The sequence below is a fragment of the Camelus ferus genome, chromosome 7 (genome assembly GCF_009834535.1).
Source record: "Camelus ferus isolate YT-003-E chromosome 7, BCGSAC_Cfer_1.0, whole genome shotgun sequence".
NCBI classification, from domain to species: Eukaryota; Metazoa; Chordata; class Mammalia; order Artiodactyla; family Camelidae; genus Camelus; species Camelus ferus.
The window spans coordinates 62,799,339-62,812,846 of record NC_045702.1 but is presented as its reverse complement, the minus strand read 5'-3'; the positions used below and the strand labels follow the sequence as shown (position 1 = coordinate 62,812,846).

The 13,508-nt window shown below is 37.8% G+C and overlaps 1 protein-coding gene across 8 annotated transcripts in view; it reads left to right on the top strand.

Annotated features, from left to right (window-relative positions):
* The window catches only part of AKAP9 (A-kinase anchoring protein 9), a 168,499-nt gene extending 155,662 nt beyond the window's left edge, over window positions 1–12,837 (top strand). For 6 of the 8 annotated variants that reach the window (XM_014553322.2, XM_014553313.2, XM_032484008.1 and 3 more), the window contains 10 exons: window positions 835–1,503; window positions 1,898–2,106; window positions 2,424–2,520; window positions 4,001–4,183; window positions 5,123–5,323; window positions 6,209–6,441; window positions 9,078–9,163; window positions 10,330–10,480; window positions 11,034–11,173; window positions 12,291–12,837. In XM_014553322.2, the coding sequence (XP_014408808.2) occupies window positions 835–1,503; window positions 1,898–2,106; window positions 2,424–2,520; window positions 4,001–4,183; window positions 5,123–5,323; window positions 6,209–6,441; window positions 9,078–9,163; window positions 10,330–10,480; window positions 11,034–11,173; window positions 12,291–12,325 (2,004 nt within the window). In that variant the 3' untranslated portion in view covers window positions 12,326–12,837. The remainder of the gene's footprint in view (window positions 1–834; window positions 1,504–1,897; window positions 2,107–2,423; window positions 2,521–4,000; window positions 4,184–5,122; window positions 5,324–6,208; window positions 6,442–9,077; window positions 9,164–10,329; window positions 10,481–11,033; window positions 11,174–12,290) is intronic. The other 2 variants (XM_006177783.3, XM_014553317.2) reach the window with 1 other exon arrangement.
* The last annotated feature ends 671 nt before the right edge of the window (window positions 12,838–13,508 follow it).

The window sequence follows — 13,508 nt, the reverse complement described above, 5'->3', positions numbered from 1 at the left end:
CTGTTTTCTCTAGGGAAGGGGAGCAGTGATATTTTTCTGGCAGTACGAACCCTTGCTGCTGTATTTTGAGGAAACTTGAAATAAGTCCTTTCATGCTGGGCTCTTTCCCGGAGAGGACACCCCAGCCTTGCATAGCTCGCAGCTCAAGGCAGGTCATACTGCACATAGTGCCACTTTACCAGTAGTTCCACTGGATCGGAGCTCTTTTTCAGTCCACATAATCTGGTACTCACTAGCTCTGTGCTGAAAAAAACTATGTAGCCAGAATTTCTTTGGATTATCTTTGGATTTTTGTATTAAATGTCCACAATGGCAGCCTCCAGGCATAGTGAGCTTTCTACCTGGCAAGGACATGTTATTTCCTCAGGTGTTGCTTACTATTTTTTATCATTACAAATTTGTGTAGATTTTGAGTATTTTGTCCCTAACCCTGCACTCCCCCCATAAGCCCTATTATTTTTAGTATGTGACATTGGAAAATATGAGGGTTTCTAGGAACTTACATCATATTATATCAGAAATATTTGTACCTTTAATGGTTATTAATCCTAGGAGAAATCTACCCTGCTTTATATTCCTTAACCAGATATGACTAATGTTTGGAAAGAAAGTATTATTTAGCTTAATTCTATTGTTTATAATATTTTATGAAAATCAACTGACTGTCCAAATAATTATACTCTAACCACTGAAAATATGTTAATAAATTGGATAATCAGTTCTGTTACCAAGTACTATCAACTTAGTATTAATAAAGGCAAAATTATGTACTTATAAAGTATTTTCAATAATATTAATGTTAACATATTTTTTAATTCAATTTTCTCCTACAAGGATCTGAAATTTTCACTTGAGGGTCAGAAACAAAGGAATATTCAGCTAAATCAACTTTTGGAACAACAGAAACAACAACTAAACGAATCACAGCAGAAAATAGAATCACAAAGAGTGCTACATGATGCCCAGTTATCTGAAGAACGAGGTCGAAACTTAGAGCTTCAAGTACTCCTTGAATCTGAGAAAGTTCGAATTCAGGAAATGAGTAGTACCCTGGATAGGGAGCGGGAGTTCCATGCACAGCTGCAGGGCAGCGATGACAGTGGGCAGCCTCGACCATCCTTGCCCTCTGAGGACCTCCTTAAAGAGCTTCAGAAACAGCTAGAGGAGAAACACAGTCGCATAGTAGAATTGTTAAATGAGACTGAGAAGTATAAACTGGATTCTTTGCAAACAAGACAGCAAATGGAAAAGGATCGGCAGGTTCACAGAAAGACATTGCAGACAGAACAAGAGGCCAATACTGAGGGACAGAAAAAAATGCATGAGCTTCAGTCCAAAGTGGAAGATCTTCAACGCCAACTGGAAGAGAAAAGGCAACAAGTTTATAAGTTAGACCTTGAAGGAAAACGACTGCAAGATATTATGCAGGAATTCCAAAAGCGAGAATTAGAACGAGAAGAAAAACAAGAAAGTAGAAGAATTCTGTATCAGAATCTTAATGAGGTAAATTGACACACTGTTTTAAAATCATTTTTTTAAATAGATTTATTGTATTTTTTGAAGGGGAGGAGGTAATTATGTTTCTTTATTTACTTATTTTTTTTTTAATGGAGGTACTGGGGATTGAACCAAGGACCTTGTGCATGGCTAAGCATGTGCTCTGTGGCTGAGCTATACCCTTCCCCCTAAAATATTTTTTTAAAGAATACTTACCCTGTGATCATACAATTTTGATACTGAATTAAATTATTTAAATACCTATGTACAGATCATTCAAAAATGAAATTTATAGAAGTTTATTTAGAATATAAACAATAATTGTGTTCCTTTATTAAAGAATGTGATGTGCTGTTCATTTATAATTGTTGCTTTTTCTTTTTCTGTCCAAAATTACCAGCCAACCACATGGAGTTTAACCAATGATCGAACCAGAAATTGGGTTCTTCAACAGAAAATAGAAGGAGAGACAAAAGAATCAGGCTGTCCCAAAATGATTGAAATGAATGGAGGGGGAACTGGTTATAATCATGAATTAGAAATGATCAGACAAAAACTTCAATGTGTGGCTTCAAAACTACAGCATCTAGCCCAGAAAGCCTCCAATAGGTTAGACTTTTATACCTGACCTTTAGAAATAGCATTCTTAGACAAGCTGGGTAGAAACTGTCCCTCTTTATTACCTAGCTGAGGGTGGGGAGTTGAAATTTTAAAGTTAATGCATGTTTACATTAGGAGGTGATATTCTTTAACAAAACTAACACACCTGAAAACAAATACTGTTAACACCCTGACTCAGAGAAAGAAACCACTTTATGTAAAGGAGAAGTAATAAGTGGAGTAGTGTCTCCTGACCTGTAATGTTCGTGCCAGTCAACACTGATAATTGAGATGATATGTTTTTACTTTCTGCCTTTTTCTTGAAGACTGCAGTATGAAACAGCAGATGATGAAGATTTTGTTTGGGTTCAGGAAAATATTGATGGGATTATTTTACAGCTAACTGGCCAGCCAGGTGAAGAGGTAAGACTTTTTAAAAAGTCTTTGTGAAGTGTCAAGAGCAAAGATTTAATGGAAATTGTATGAATCATTTGAAATCGGCATCATATTTTCTAAAGAGTATTAATTTTGTCCTTTGATTTATTTAAAATATTAATATTTGCCTTCTCTCAATAGAAGATAGTGAAAGTTTGAGGGGAAATTAACTTTCATTATCATTATTGAATAATTACAGTGACCTTGTATTATTGTATGATAACTAATTTTCTTGAAATAGTCGGGCTTCTACCTTTATCACTCAATGAAACCACCCTCAGAATGCTACCAGTGTCCTCACAATTGATTAATCTGGTGAATCTATTCAGACTCTGTCTTTCTTGGCTTCTTTGCAGCATTTGACACTTTTGACCTCTTCCATCTTAAGTACTCTCTCTTTCTTTACCTTGTGTGTTAATATTCTCTCATTTTTTCCATTTCTTTCATCAGTCACCTTCATGAGTTCCTCTTCGTATGCTCATCCATTTTTTTCTCTATAACTGTGAAGATCATTCATTCCGTAGCCTGAGTTCTCAATAGATTTATTTACTGAGCAAATACTTATATTGGGCACCTACTGTGTGCCAGGCACTATACTGGGTTCTGGGGCCATGGAAAGCAAATCTGGTAAAAATCTCATCCTTATGGAAGCTTGTCTTCTTGTGGATTGTGGTTCTAGTCTAGACCTTTGTCCTGTTGTCTGATTTGCAGTTAATCACTAGACATCTTTCCTTGGGGAAACATGCACCATATGACCCCTTAGGAACCTTAGAGGCACGTTCCAAACTGATCATCATCTTCCTTTTCTCCTTCCTATCCCAAACCTATATTTCTAGTCATAAGATCACCCAATTTAGAAACCCGAAATTCACTACAGACCACCTTCCTTCACTCTTACTTGCACATCTAAGCAGTCACTGAGTCCTTTGCCTTCTACCTCGTAAATATCTATCCCACGTGTCTTTAGTCATTGCCTGCATTCAGGCCTTCAGCATTTCTCAGCTGGACTGTCAGCAAAAAGTTTCTGATGTGTCTGCCTGACACCAGGATCTTTCCTCCCTAATTACTCTACTTTGCACACTACCATCAAAGGAATCTTTCTCATGCATAAATTTTATTTATGGCATGCTCCCAGCCTAAAGCCTTTCATGGCTCTTCACTACATACATTTAGGTCTGTTATCCATAAAGTGAAGGAGGCAACTTACTCTAGCCTTAACAAGCGTCTTATAACTCCTTTAAAAGCAACACACTCTCGTTCGAGGCTTTGTGCCTTTATACATGTTGTTGTTCCTTCTGCTTAATATGCCCTTCTTTCCTGCTTGCTAGATTCCTACTTATTACTTAAGACTCAGCTTAAGCACCACTTCTTCATGAAATCTGTTGTTCTCAGTGACTGTTCACATTTCTGTATGCATTATTCACAGACATTTGTGTTTACATGACCTTATGCCACTTTATCTTTCTAGCCTGGCTTAGTATCCCCAAGTCCTTCTTGTGGCTCATTAACTGAAAGACTACTGAGACAAAATGCTGAGCTGACAGGACATATCAGCCAACTGACTGAAGAAAAGAATGATTTAAGGAACATGGTTATGAAGCTGGAGGAGCAGATCAAGTGGTATCGACAGACAGGAGCTGGCAGAGATTATGTATGTCTGTTTTTATCATGGCCACATATTAAGTATTTGGTATTTAGGAGAATCATTGGAAAATTTTATAGGGATGACAGTAATAATAATAATAATAGCTATTTACTTATTTTTATTTGTTGGGAGCCTTCTCTGTGCCAAATTCTGCATTGTATGTGTTCAGAATCTCTAATCCACACCCAGCCTTGCACATGAGAAAACCAAAGTCAGTAGTGAAACCAAGATCTACTTACCTCCAAAGCCAGGTACTTTGCCTTCTATGGACAACTGCAGACACATGAAAGAATGTTCAAATGTGCATTCTGACTGTTCTTGTCAGTTATTTATCAGTTCTTGTGTTCATAACTCAAGTGAAAGATACCATTAAATTATGTATTTCAGTCTAACAAACTACTCTGGCAATTAAAAAAATTGTTTTCCATTAAAAAACTATAAAACACTAAATTGCTAGTTTTGTTACCATCTAGTATAAAGATAGGAAAGACCTGTAAGACCAGCTGTGTGGTGGTCAGATACATGATAACACATCCACACAGCTTTTGTAGAGAACTACTTCCCTAAGTACATGCTGGGGTTTTCCCCCCATTTCTCCAGTGTACTGTGTCAGCTACAGGCTCAACATTTGGACCTAGATAGTCCATTTTTTTATCTCTAGACTTTTTTAGTTCAAAGCTCTACTAAACCTGAACACCTTCTCTGGGGCCAGGCTTTCACAAGGATTTTTAGTTACAAAATTAATCTTCACAGCAAGACCGTAAACTTGAAGTTCCTGGATATTCTTTAATGTCAGTTGAGGTTGGCTTTGAACTTCTCTATCTGAGGTTGGAAAGCTGAGACTTCTATATCCCCCATAGGGATACATTTAATATGTTTAATTGAGTTTTTTTTTTCAGAGACTTGTCCTAAAAAATCATATTAAGTAAACTCTGGTTTCTGCAGTCTTCTAGGTTTTCATTCAATGGTGGCCCCAACATTGAGGCTATCATTGCTTCAGAAAAAGAAGTCTGGAACAGAGAAAAGTTGAGTCTCCAAAAATCCTTGAAAAGGGCAGAGGCTGAAGTGTACAAACTAAAAGCTGAACTAAGAAATGAAGCTTTACTTCAAAATCTTAGCCCTGATTCTGAGCACGCCACTATAAAGGTAAGAGACATCTTCCATCTAAACATATACTGAAGCTGGCTCTCTGCTTTTGCCTTATTTCATCTCTCATTAACCTTAATTTTTCAGACTAAAGAAATTTAGGTGGCACTTAGGCTGTGTCTTTAGGTCTCACTACATAGTCTGTCATGAAGGCAGGTCTCTAGCTGGTCACAAAAAATTTGTGGTGCAGCATGCCCAGGTTTGGGACCAGATTAAGCTCTGTTAATGGTCACAGTATCAGCACCCTGAGCTCATGGTCCCACTTCCCACAGTCTCATCCTGAGAGACCAACAGAAAGTTAGCTTTTCAACTCCCAACAAAAGCTCTACCGCTATCAACATTAGAGGATCCTTCTTTGTAAAACGGTCAGCCTCCGAATAGCCTCTCTAATGACTAATAATGAGTATTATAGTACAACTGCCTTAATTTATTAATATTAAAGTCCAAAACAAAAAGAAATAAAAGTGTTTATTTATTGGGATGTTTATTTATGGGAATATTTATTCCAACTATGGAATGAACAAAAATTTATGACTCTTAAAAGGACAGAAAACATTAATACTGAAAAAGTTAAATAGATTAGTGATGAGAACGATTAAACTAGCTTCATACAATTAAAAATAAAAACTTAGGTGATAATGCAAAGACAGAAATATTTGCAATACATGTGATGAACAGGGGCTAAAACCCATTGACTAAAGGGAGGCCGAAGTATAAATGTAAATTACCTTTTAACTTCACTGATAAAGTAGAAAACAGTGATAGGGTCCCAGCCATTCTACTACTACTACTTTTTAAAAATGAAATCCAGGTTATCTTCCCCTAGAGAAAAATTTGAATAACTTCTTAATAATGTCTTTACGTTCTTCCCTTCTTTAAACATAGAGAATTTATGGTAAATACCTGAGGGCAGAAAGTTTTCGGAAAGCTCTCATTTATCAGAAGAAATACCTGCTGCTGTTGCTGGGCGGCTTCCAGGAGTGCGAGGATGCCACCTTGGCTCTGCTTGCCCGGATGGGGGGGCAGCCAGCCTTCACGGACCTGGAGGTGATCACCAACCGTCCAAAGGGCTTCACCAGGTTTCGGTCAGCCGTCAGAGTGGCCATGGCTATTTCGAGGTAAAGTACTTGAAAGAAAATGCATTTTAAAAGACTCCTTAAAAAGATTCGTTATTTTTAATCCTCTTTTCTCTGCCTGTTGTGCTCTGTATTCATATTGTATGAGACATTTGCCATCACTGAAACATGCCTGCTTCTCCCTAGGTTTTCATCCTTTTAGCAGGGGTACATTATGTGGTACTGTAGAGACCCTATGAAAAGGGCTCTCCTACCTGCAGATAGATAGCTGGTGACTTAGGGCTGGCACATCCAGTCTGGATTGTCTCTCTTTTTAATCTGAATGAGCCCATGAACTTGTGTGGGTTTGTCACCAGTTGTGGGTTCTGGCCAGCAGAAGTCCCACCGAGACGGAATGGATTACTCAAGACTGTGGAAAAGTCGAGAGAGCGAGAGGGAGTCTGGAGCCAACTCCACGAACCTCTCAAATGCCCCCACATTTATTGTGTACAATCAAAGGAGAAATCACTGACAGTTGTGTGATGGAATGCAGGAATTTAGGGAAAGACAGGGTGGGATCTAGATTGTAGAGTGTGGCTCAAGGTCAGAAGACCCTTTATCTTTTGGTAAGTCAGGCGGCTGTGCCTGTCTTAGGTTGCCCACCTCTGGGGGGTCTTACCAGTCACTGGCTAACCAGCCTTCTCACTCTGAGTCTGCAGCTTTTTATATCTTGTTTACCATTCCAGCCCAAGACTCCTTCCTTTGGGGGCCTACAGTTTACCTTTCATGGGAAGAGGGGAGCAAGATACATTCTTATAGATATGTTGAAGCAGACCACCAGCCCAGTCAGTTCCTTGCTTTGGGGATAGAAGACTTAACAGCAGGCATGCTCAGCGCTTATAGCCAAGGGCCTGGGTCATTGCTTTGCAACGAGCAGAGTGCTATCTAAAACCTCAACTATGCAAGCAAGGCAGTTACTAAGCACAGTCGCTCTTCTTTAAGGAGACAAGCGGCTGGGGTCTGTTACAATTTGTTAACCCAATCATGGGCTCCCACAAACTTGCTCACACATAATAAAAGAGATCGTAAGAGAGAAAAATGTTTTTTGAAAAATTACCTACGCTGATAATACATTTGTTTTCTTCATTAAGAAAATAACCCACTCTTGCAGTCCATCTATAGAAAGCCCTGGCCTAACTCTTCACTGGACTCTACTAGTGCTTTTGTCACTTCTTTTCTGGTAGTTCCAAGCTGGGGACTCTGGTGCTCATTCTGTATGTGGTTGAAATGGAGCCAAGAATCAAACTGACTTGAGGACCTAGCCTCCTGCAGTCCTCTCATCTGGTTGGTTTGTACCCAAACACCTAGACACCTTCTCCATGCTTCCCCTCCCTTTTAATTCTGTAGGAGCCAGTTTCAAAGGAACTTTTTTTTAAAGTATTTTCCAATTCTGTTGTATTCAAGTTATTTACAAGAATAACAAAAGACCGCAAAGGCATAATAAGAGGTATAATTAATGTTTTTGTGTGCTGGGAAGCATCTGCTGGCTTTCAGTTCTTAACTGCCCCTGTAGACCAACCTCTATACTGCCAGGGGCTTACAGACACAGCAGACTGTGTCTCCCACACTCCCTGCCAGATGACTTGGTTCAGTTGTGTCATTTCTTAGCACTGGCACAAGAAGTAGAAGGTTGGAAAGAGCAGAGAGTTTCCCTCCTCGTCTTTTCCTTTTCCTTCCTCATCTTTGATTCCATTTATCACCTTGTACAAGGTTAAGTGCTGGGAGATACATTGATAAAGAAAAAGACATAATCCCTCCCTAAATCCCTGAAGGCAGCTTACTTTCTAGTAGGGCAGACCAATATGTGCATAATTTAGGAAACACTAAATGAGAGGTCACAGGAGTCAGCTATTAATTTTGATTAGAAGAATTTGGGAAGGCTCCATGAAAGCCAGTTGCCTTTGAAGGACTTAACCTCTGTCTTTTTTCTTATATGGTCATTGTGTTTTGACCCTTTTATAACTGACCTTTTTGAAATTGATTGGAGTTAAAGAAATCAAAACTTGTGTTCACAAAAGCTCCTTGGCCCAGGTTGGGGCAGGCAGCAACTCACTACAGCTGGTTTGTGATCCTTCACCCTGTTCCCTTTTGAAGACAGCTTGTTTTTCATCCTTGATTACATGCTGTCCCTGTTCTCTTGTTCTCATATTGCCAGATTAAGGGTCTTTCTGTTCTCTTTCCATCTCATCTGCCCTTTAGTCTCCTTTTTTTCCTTCTCTTTTCCATAGCTTTTTGCCCTATCTTTGCCCATCCAGTTTTCTCTTTTCTACTTTTGCTCGCCACCTCTCTGTCCTATGTACCTCTAAAGCCAGACCCTGGCAGTGGCAACAGATGAGACCTCTGGTGCCCTTTGGAAGCCCTGTTCTTCTGTTCCAATTAATTTTGCCACAAACCCAGGGGCATTTGCATAGTTTTAGATTAGGCAGTCATGTGATTATACTGAAATTTGTTCTGTGTTCACATTTATTTATTTATTTTGGGGGTTTTTTTGTTTGGTTTTGGGGAAGTTGGGGAGTTTTTGTTTGCACATTTAAATGTATGACTTGATTTTTGTGGGGTGTGTAAATTTACATTATATTATTATTATTATTTTTACATTGTAGATGTTATGTGAAATTTTTTCTTGGAATCTTTTTTAGAATGAAATTTTTAGTTCGACGGTGGCATCGAGTCACAAGTTCTGGTTCCATCAATATTAACAGGGATGGCTTTGGATTGAGTCCAGGTGAAGTCAAAGTAGAATTTTTTTTCTTATGTTGATGATTCTCTGAAAATACTGCATAGGTACTACCTTCCAAATAATGTGTTCTGGGACCTGTGTTGTCCAAAGACAGAAACTTTTTGTAACTAACAAATCTGGGGACTTTGCTCTTTTTAAAGAATAATAGGAGTTGATTTTTATAGAGCCCTCAGTCCACACTGGGTCCTGCTTTTTTCCACAAATTCTCATGATGTAAGTACAGTTACTGTTATTTTTACTTTACAAATGAAAAGCTGAGATATGGAAAGCATTTGCCACTTGCCTCAAATTACGTAGTAGGAAGTGGTAGAGCTGGCGTTGAACGCTGGTGGACTGGCTCCAGAGCCCACTCTCCTTAGGGCTGCATTTAGGCTCTGGTTCAAGATAGGATTGCTGATACTGTGTCATGTGGAAGTTTTGGCTTGAAGTTTTCACAGTTTAGCAATATTCAAAGAGGTTTCTGAGTTTGCCAGTAGGTTGTGTAATGTAACAGTTAAAATTCCTTCTCTGTACACCCAAATATAAAGGCTTCAACATTTCTGGCAAAACGAGAAGGTCAGAAGCTGAGGAGCACAGTTACAGATACATAGCATAACTGCTATGTTCTGGAATTAAACCACCTTTACATGTTCTACCAGTAGCTGACCTATATATATTTGATAGTCTAAGCAAAGTGTTCTTGAAATATGCATTCTTATACTGAAACAGCTGAAATTTTGTGCCGTAGTAAATTCTGTGTTGTAAGTTAGCAAATCTTGGTTTCAAGTTTTTTCCAGTAAGTCAGTAGAACAGAGTGATAAAAGGACTTGGTTATATTAAATCTAGTATTTTTTTTATCTACATTGTCTTTTTCTCTAAACCACACACACACTCAGACACCCCTCACTTCACCTCTAGTTAAAACTAAGAGGTCTTTTGAAAAGGAAATACCTAATTGGTTTATTTTCTTAGAGGTACAGTTCCAGATCATCAGAAATGCTAACATTGAAAGATAAATAATAGTTGTACTGTTGTTTCTCTCCTGTAGTAAGAATAAATGAAAATGACTATATGTAGGAGATAGTGTAGTGTGGTACACAGAATAATAGTTTTTAGGCCCTTATGTGTTTTGTAGAAAATTTTCAAGGGCTTGGTATTTTTTCCTTTACAAGGTACATTTTGGATTACTTTAGGTGCTGAAAAAACTGACCCATTTTATCATTCTTCTGGTGGGCTAGAGCTATATGGAGAACCAAGACACACTACATATCGCTCAAGATCAGATCTGGACTATCCAAGGTCTCCTTTACCATTTCAAAATAGGTAAGAATTTGATATACCTATATTGATACACTAATACTGAACAGAGAAAGAAGGACAGTGTTAGGGTTTTGACTGCTTTGCATTGAAATAGCTAACTGTTTTTAGTTATGTGTGATTTACATACTAAAGCTCAGGATCAAAAACAATTTTTGAATTTGTAACTAGTTTCCAAGGATATAGGAAACAGCTGATCAAGTGTTTTTTAATACATATGCTGTGGTTAGACATTGTGAAACTATTAACTAAAATTGACAGTCTCTGGAATTGTGAAAAATCCTCTGAAGTTTGCATGACAAGATGCATTTATACATCTGCAACATTTATTGATGGCCGCTGTAACAGGCAGTGTGCTGGACATTTTATGATTTAGTAGCTGCTTTGAATTTACTGAAGAGTTTTTTTTCTTTACACATGGCAAACTCAGAATATGGGGGATTCGAATAGGCAGTGTACAAGTGTTCCACCTTTTGAGGGCAGGGTGGAGGCAGGTTGGTAAGTTACTTGCATTGTTTCTGGATAATTTGGATTCATGTTCACATTTTTAATATCATAGGTACCCAGGCCTTCCAGCTGACTTAAATCCTGGTTCCTTAGCATGTTCTCAGCTTCAGAATTACGATCCTGACAGAGCCCTGACAGATTATATTACTCGTCTAGAGGCACTACAAAGACGACTTGGAACTGTACCGTCAGGTACTCTCAGCTTAACTGAGTATTGGCAGCACCATAGTGATAGACCTAGAGTTCTTCGTTCTCTTTTTTGAAACACCTTGACCTTCCTCATTAGGATAATCAAATATTACAGTTCAGTGTATGAGTTACCAGACTAGATTTAGGAGTTTAAGCCAAAACATGACTTATCACCGAGGATCCCACTCTCCCACCCAGAAAAGATCCCTGCTTGTTTCCATTCAGATTGATTAAATGAAATGCATGATGTACACGAATGTGCACAGTACTCTGAGGCTTACACAGTTGACTGTGTAATATGTGGTGAAACATGCAAATAAGGGGTACGGAGAGGAGAGGAGGAAGACAGTACTTTAAGTACCTAATGACCTTGTACTTTTATGTATGATCCAAGAAACCCATCCCATTCAAAAGACTTACTTAAGAATGACCTTTTATTTTTCTATGCTCAAAAACACAGCAAAAAATTTCATACTTAGTAAAAGTGGATTCGCTTCCCTGTTCATTATGGGAAAAACCTCTTTTCCTTGTCTTTCTTTGGTTCACTCCTGATTTAAAGATTTTCAGTCATTTTAATGAACTTTAAGTCAATTTTTATATATATATATATATGTATATACATATATATATATTACTTTTATTAAAGATATTTTTTAAATACTATTTCCATAAAATAGGTAAGACTAGTCTTTTAAGTTAGTAGTTTAAGTTAGTTTATCTCTTCATAGAAGAAATCATCTAACCCAGGCAACTTGTAGTTGTAGGAAACTATTATCATCATAGCTGGACTTTGTTGGTTTGAGCACCTAAATTTCACAAGACCCAGATTTTCAAGACCAAAAGACTTTTCAAGAAGTATAGAACATTCAACCTGCAGGGCACTTTACAGAGAATTTTAACATTAATTTCACTTACCGTGCTCTGGAGCCAGCTTCAGTGACTTTTTAATATATATTCGAAATCTCTTTTTAAAAATCAGTTCAAGTCTAAGACTTTAGGTGGGGGAAAGCATTTTTTAAAAAGGGTGGGTAATAATAATCTGCCCTTCATGAACTAGTTAGTCTGGTATAAGTCACAATCTGATTTGAAATCTTTAAAATATCCTGTTCCTGTCTTATAGGTTCAACTCAGTTTCATGCTGGCATGAGAAGATAATCTTTTGAAACATCATGAATCGAAATGATTTTAAACAAATTCCCTTTTGTAAATCAGTCATTCTTTTGTGCTTTTGTATTGTGGATATTCAATGGGACCAATACAAACACAGCTTATGATTGTGTACAGATCCCTTGCCAGCACATGAAACAAACTGGAATTTGTACATATAAGCATTGTGTATGTATTCATGCACAATAATCAATAAATTACATGTATATTTGTGGAATGCTAATTTAAATTGATTAAATTATAAACCTTGTGTATTTATCAAATGGGTGAAAAGATTAAACTTTTGCTTATTACGATACTGTTGAATGTGTAGCTTAAGGTGTCCTGCACTTTTCTTATAAGGCTACTGAAGTTACATGTTTCTGCCTAATATATTTGCTACTGGTGATGAAGACAGATATCACTTGTAGAGACCTATTTTTGTATAATGGTAGAAGTTTTGAATTTTATGGGGTATTTTGTCAAGTACTGAAATAAAAATGACTTCACCATTTTAACTACACCGTATTTGAACCTTCATTTTTAATGAGCCATAGCTCTTGGTGCATGTCTTAGTCTGTTCAGGCTACTCTAACAAAATACCATAGCCTGCGTGGCTTATAAAAACAACAGAAACTTACTTCTCACAGTTCTGGAGGCTAGGAAGTCCAAGATCAAGGTGCCAGCGGATTCGACGTCTATCTGGTGAGAGCCCGTGTCCTAGTTTCAGACTGCCAACTTCTTGCTGTGTCCTCACATGGCAGAAGAGGCAAGGGTCTCTTTGCTAAGGGTGCTAATCACATTTATGACAGCTCCATCCCCGTGACCTAATCGCCCCCAAAGCCCCACTTCCAGATACCAACAGATTAAGGATTAGATTTCAACATATGAATTTGGGGAGACACATTCAGCCTATGGTAGTACATGTCACCTCATTATTTATCTCAAATATGAAGAACTTAAGAGTTTAGAAAGTGGTCCTAACTTTAGAATTAGCTACATTAGGATTTTTCTCTCCCCACACTGAGGAAGAATTTTTCATGTGCCTTTTACCAGTTTTTAAGTCTATATGTAATGTTTTTTAGAAGTCATATATTTTTATTTTCACGATTAATCCATATTTGTCCTATTATATTTAGGGTAACTTGTATCCAAAGATGTGTCCTCACAAAGCCATGGACACTAAGATGAT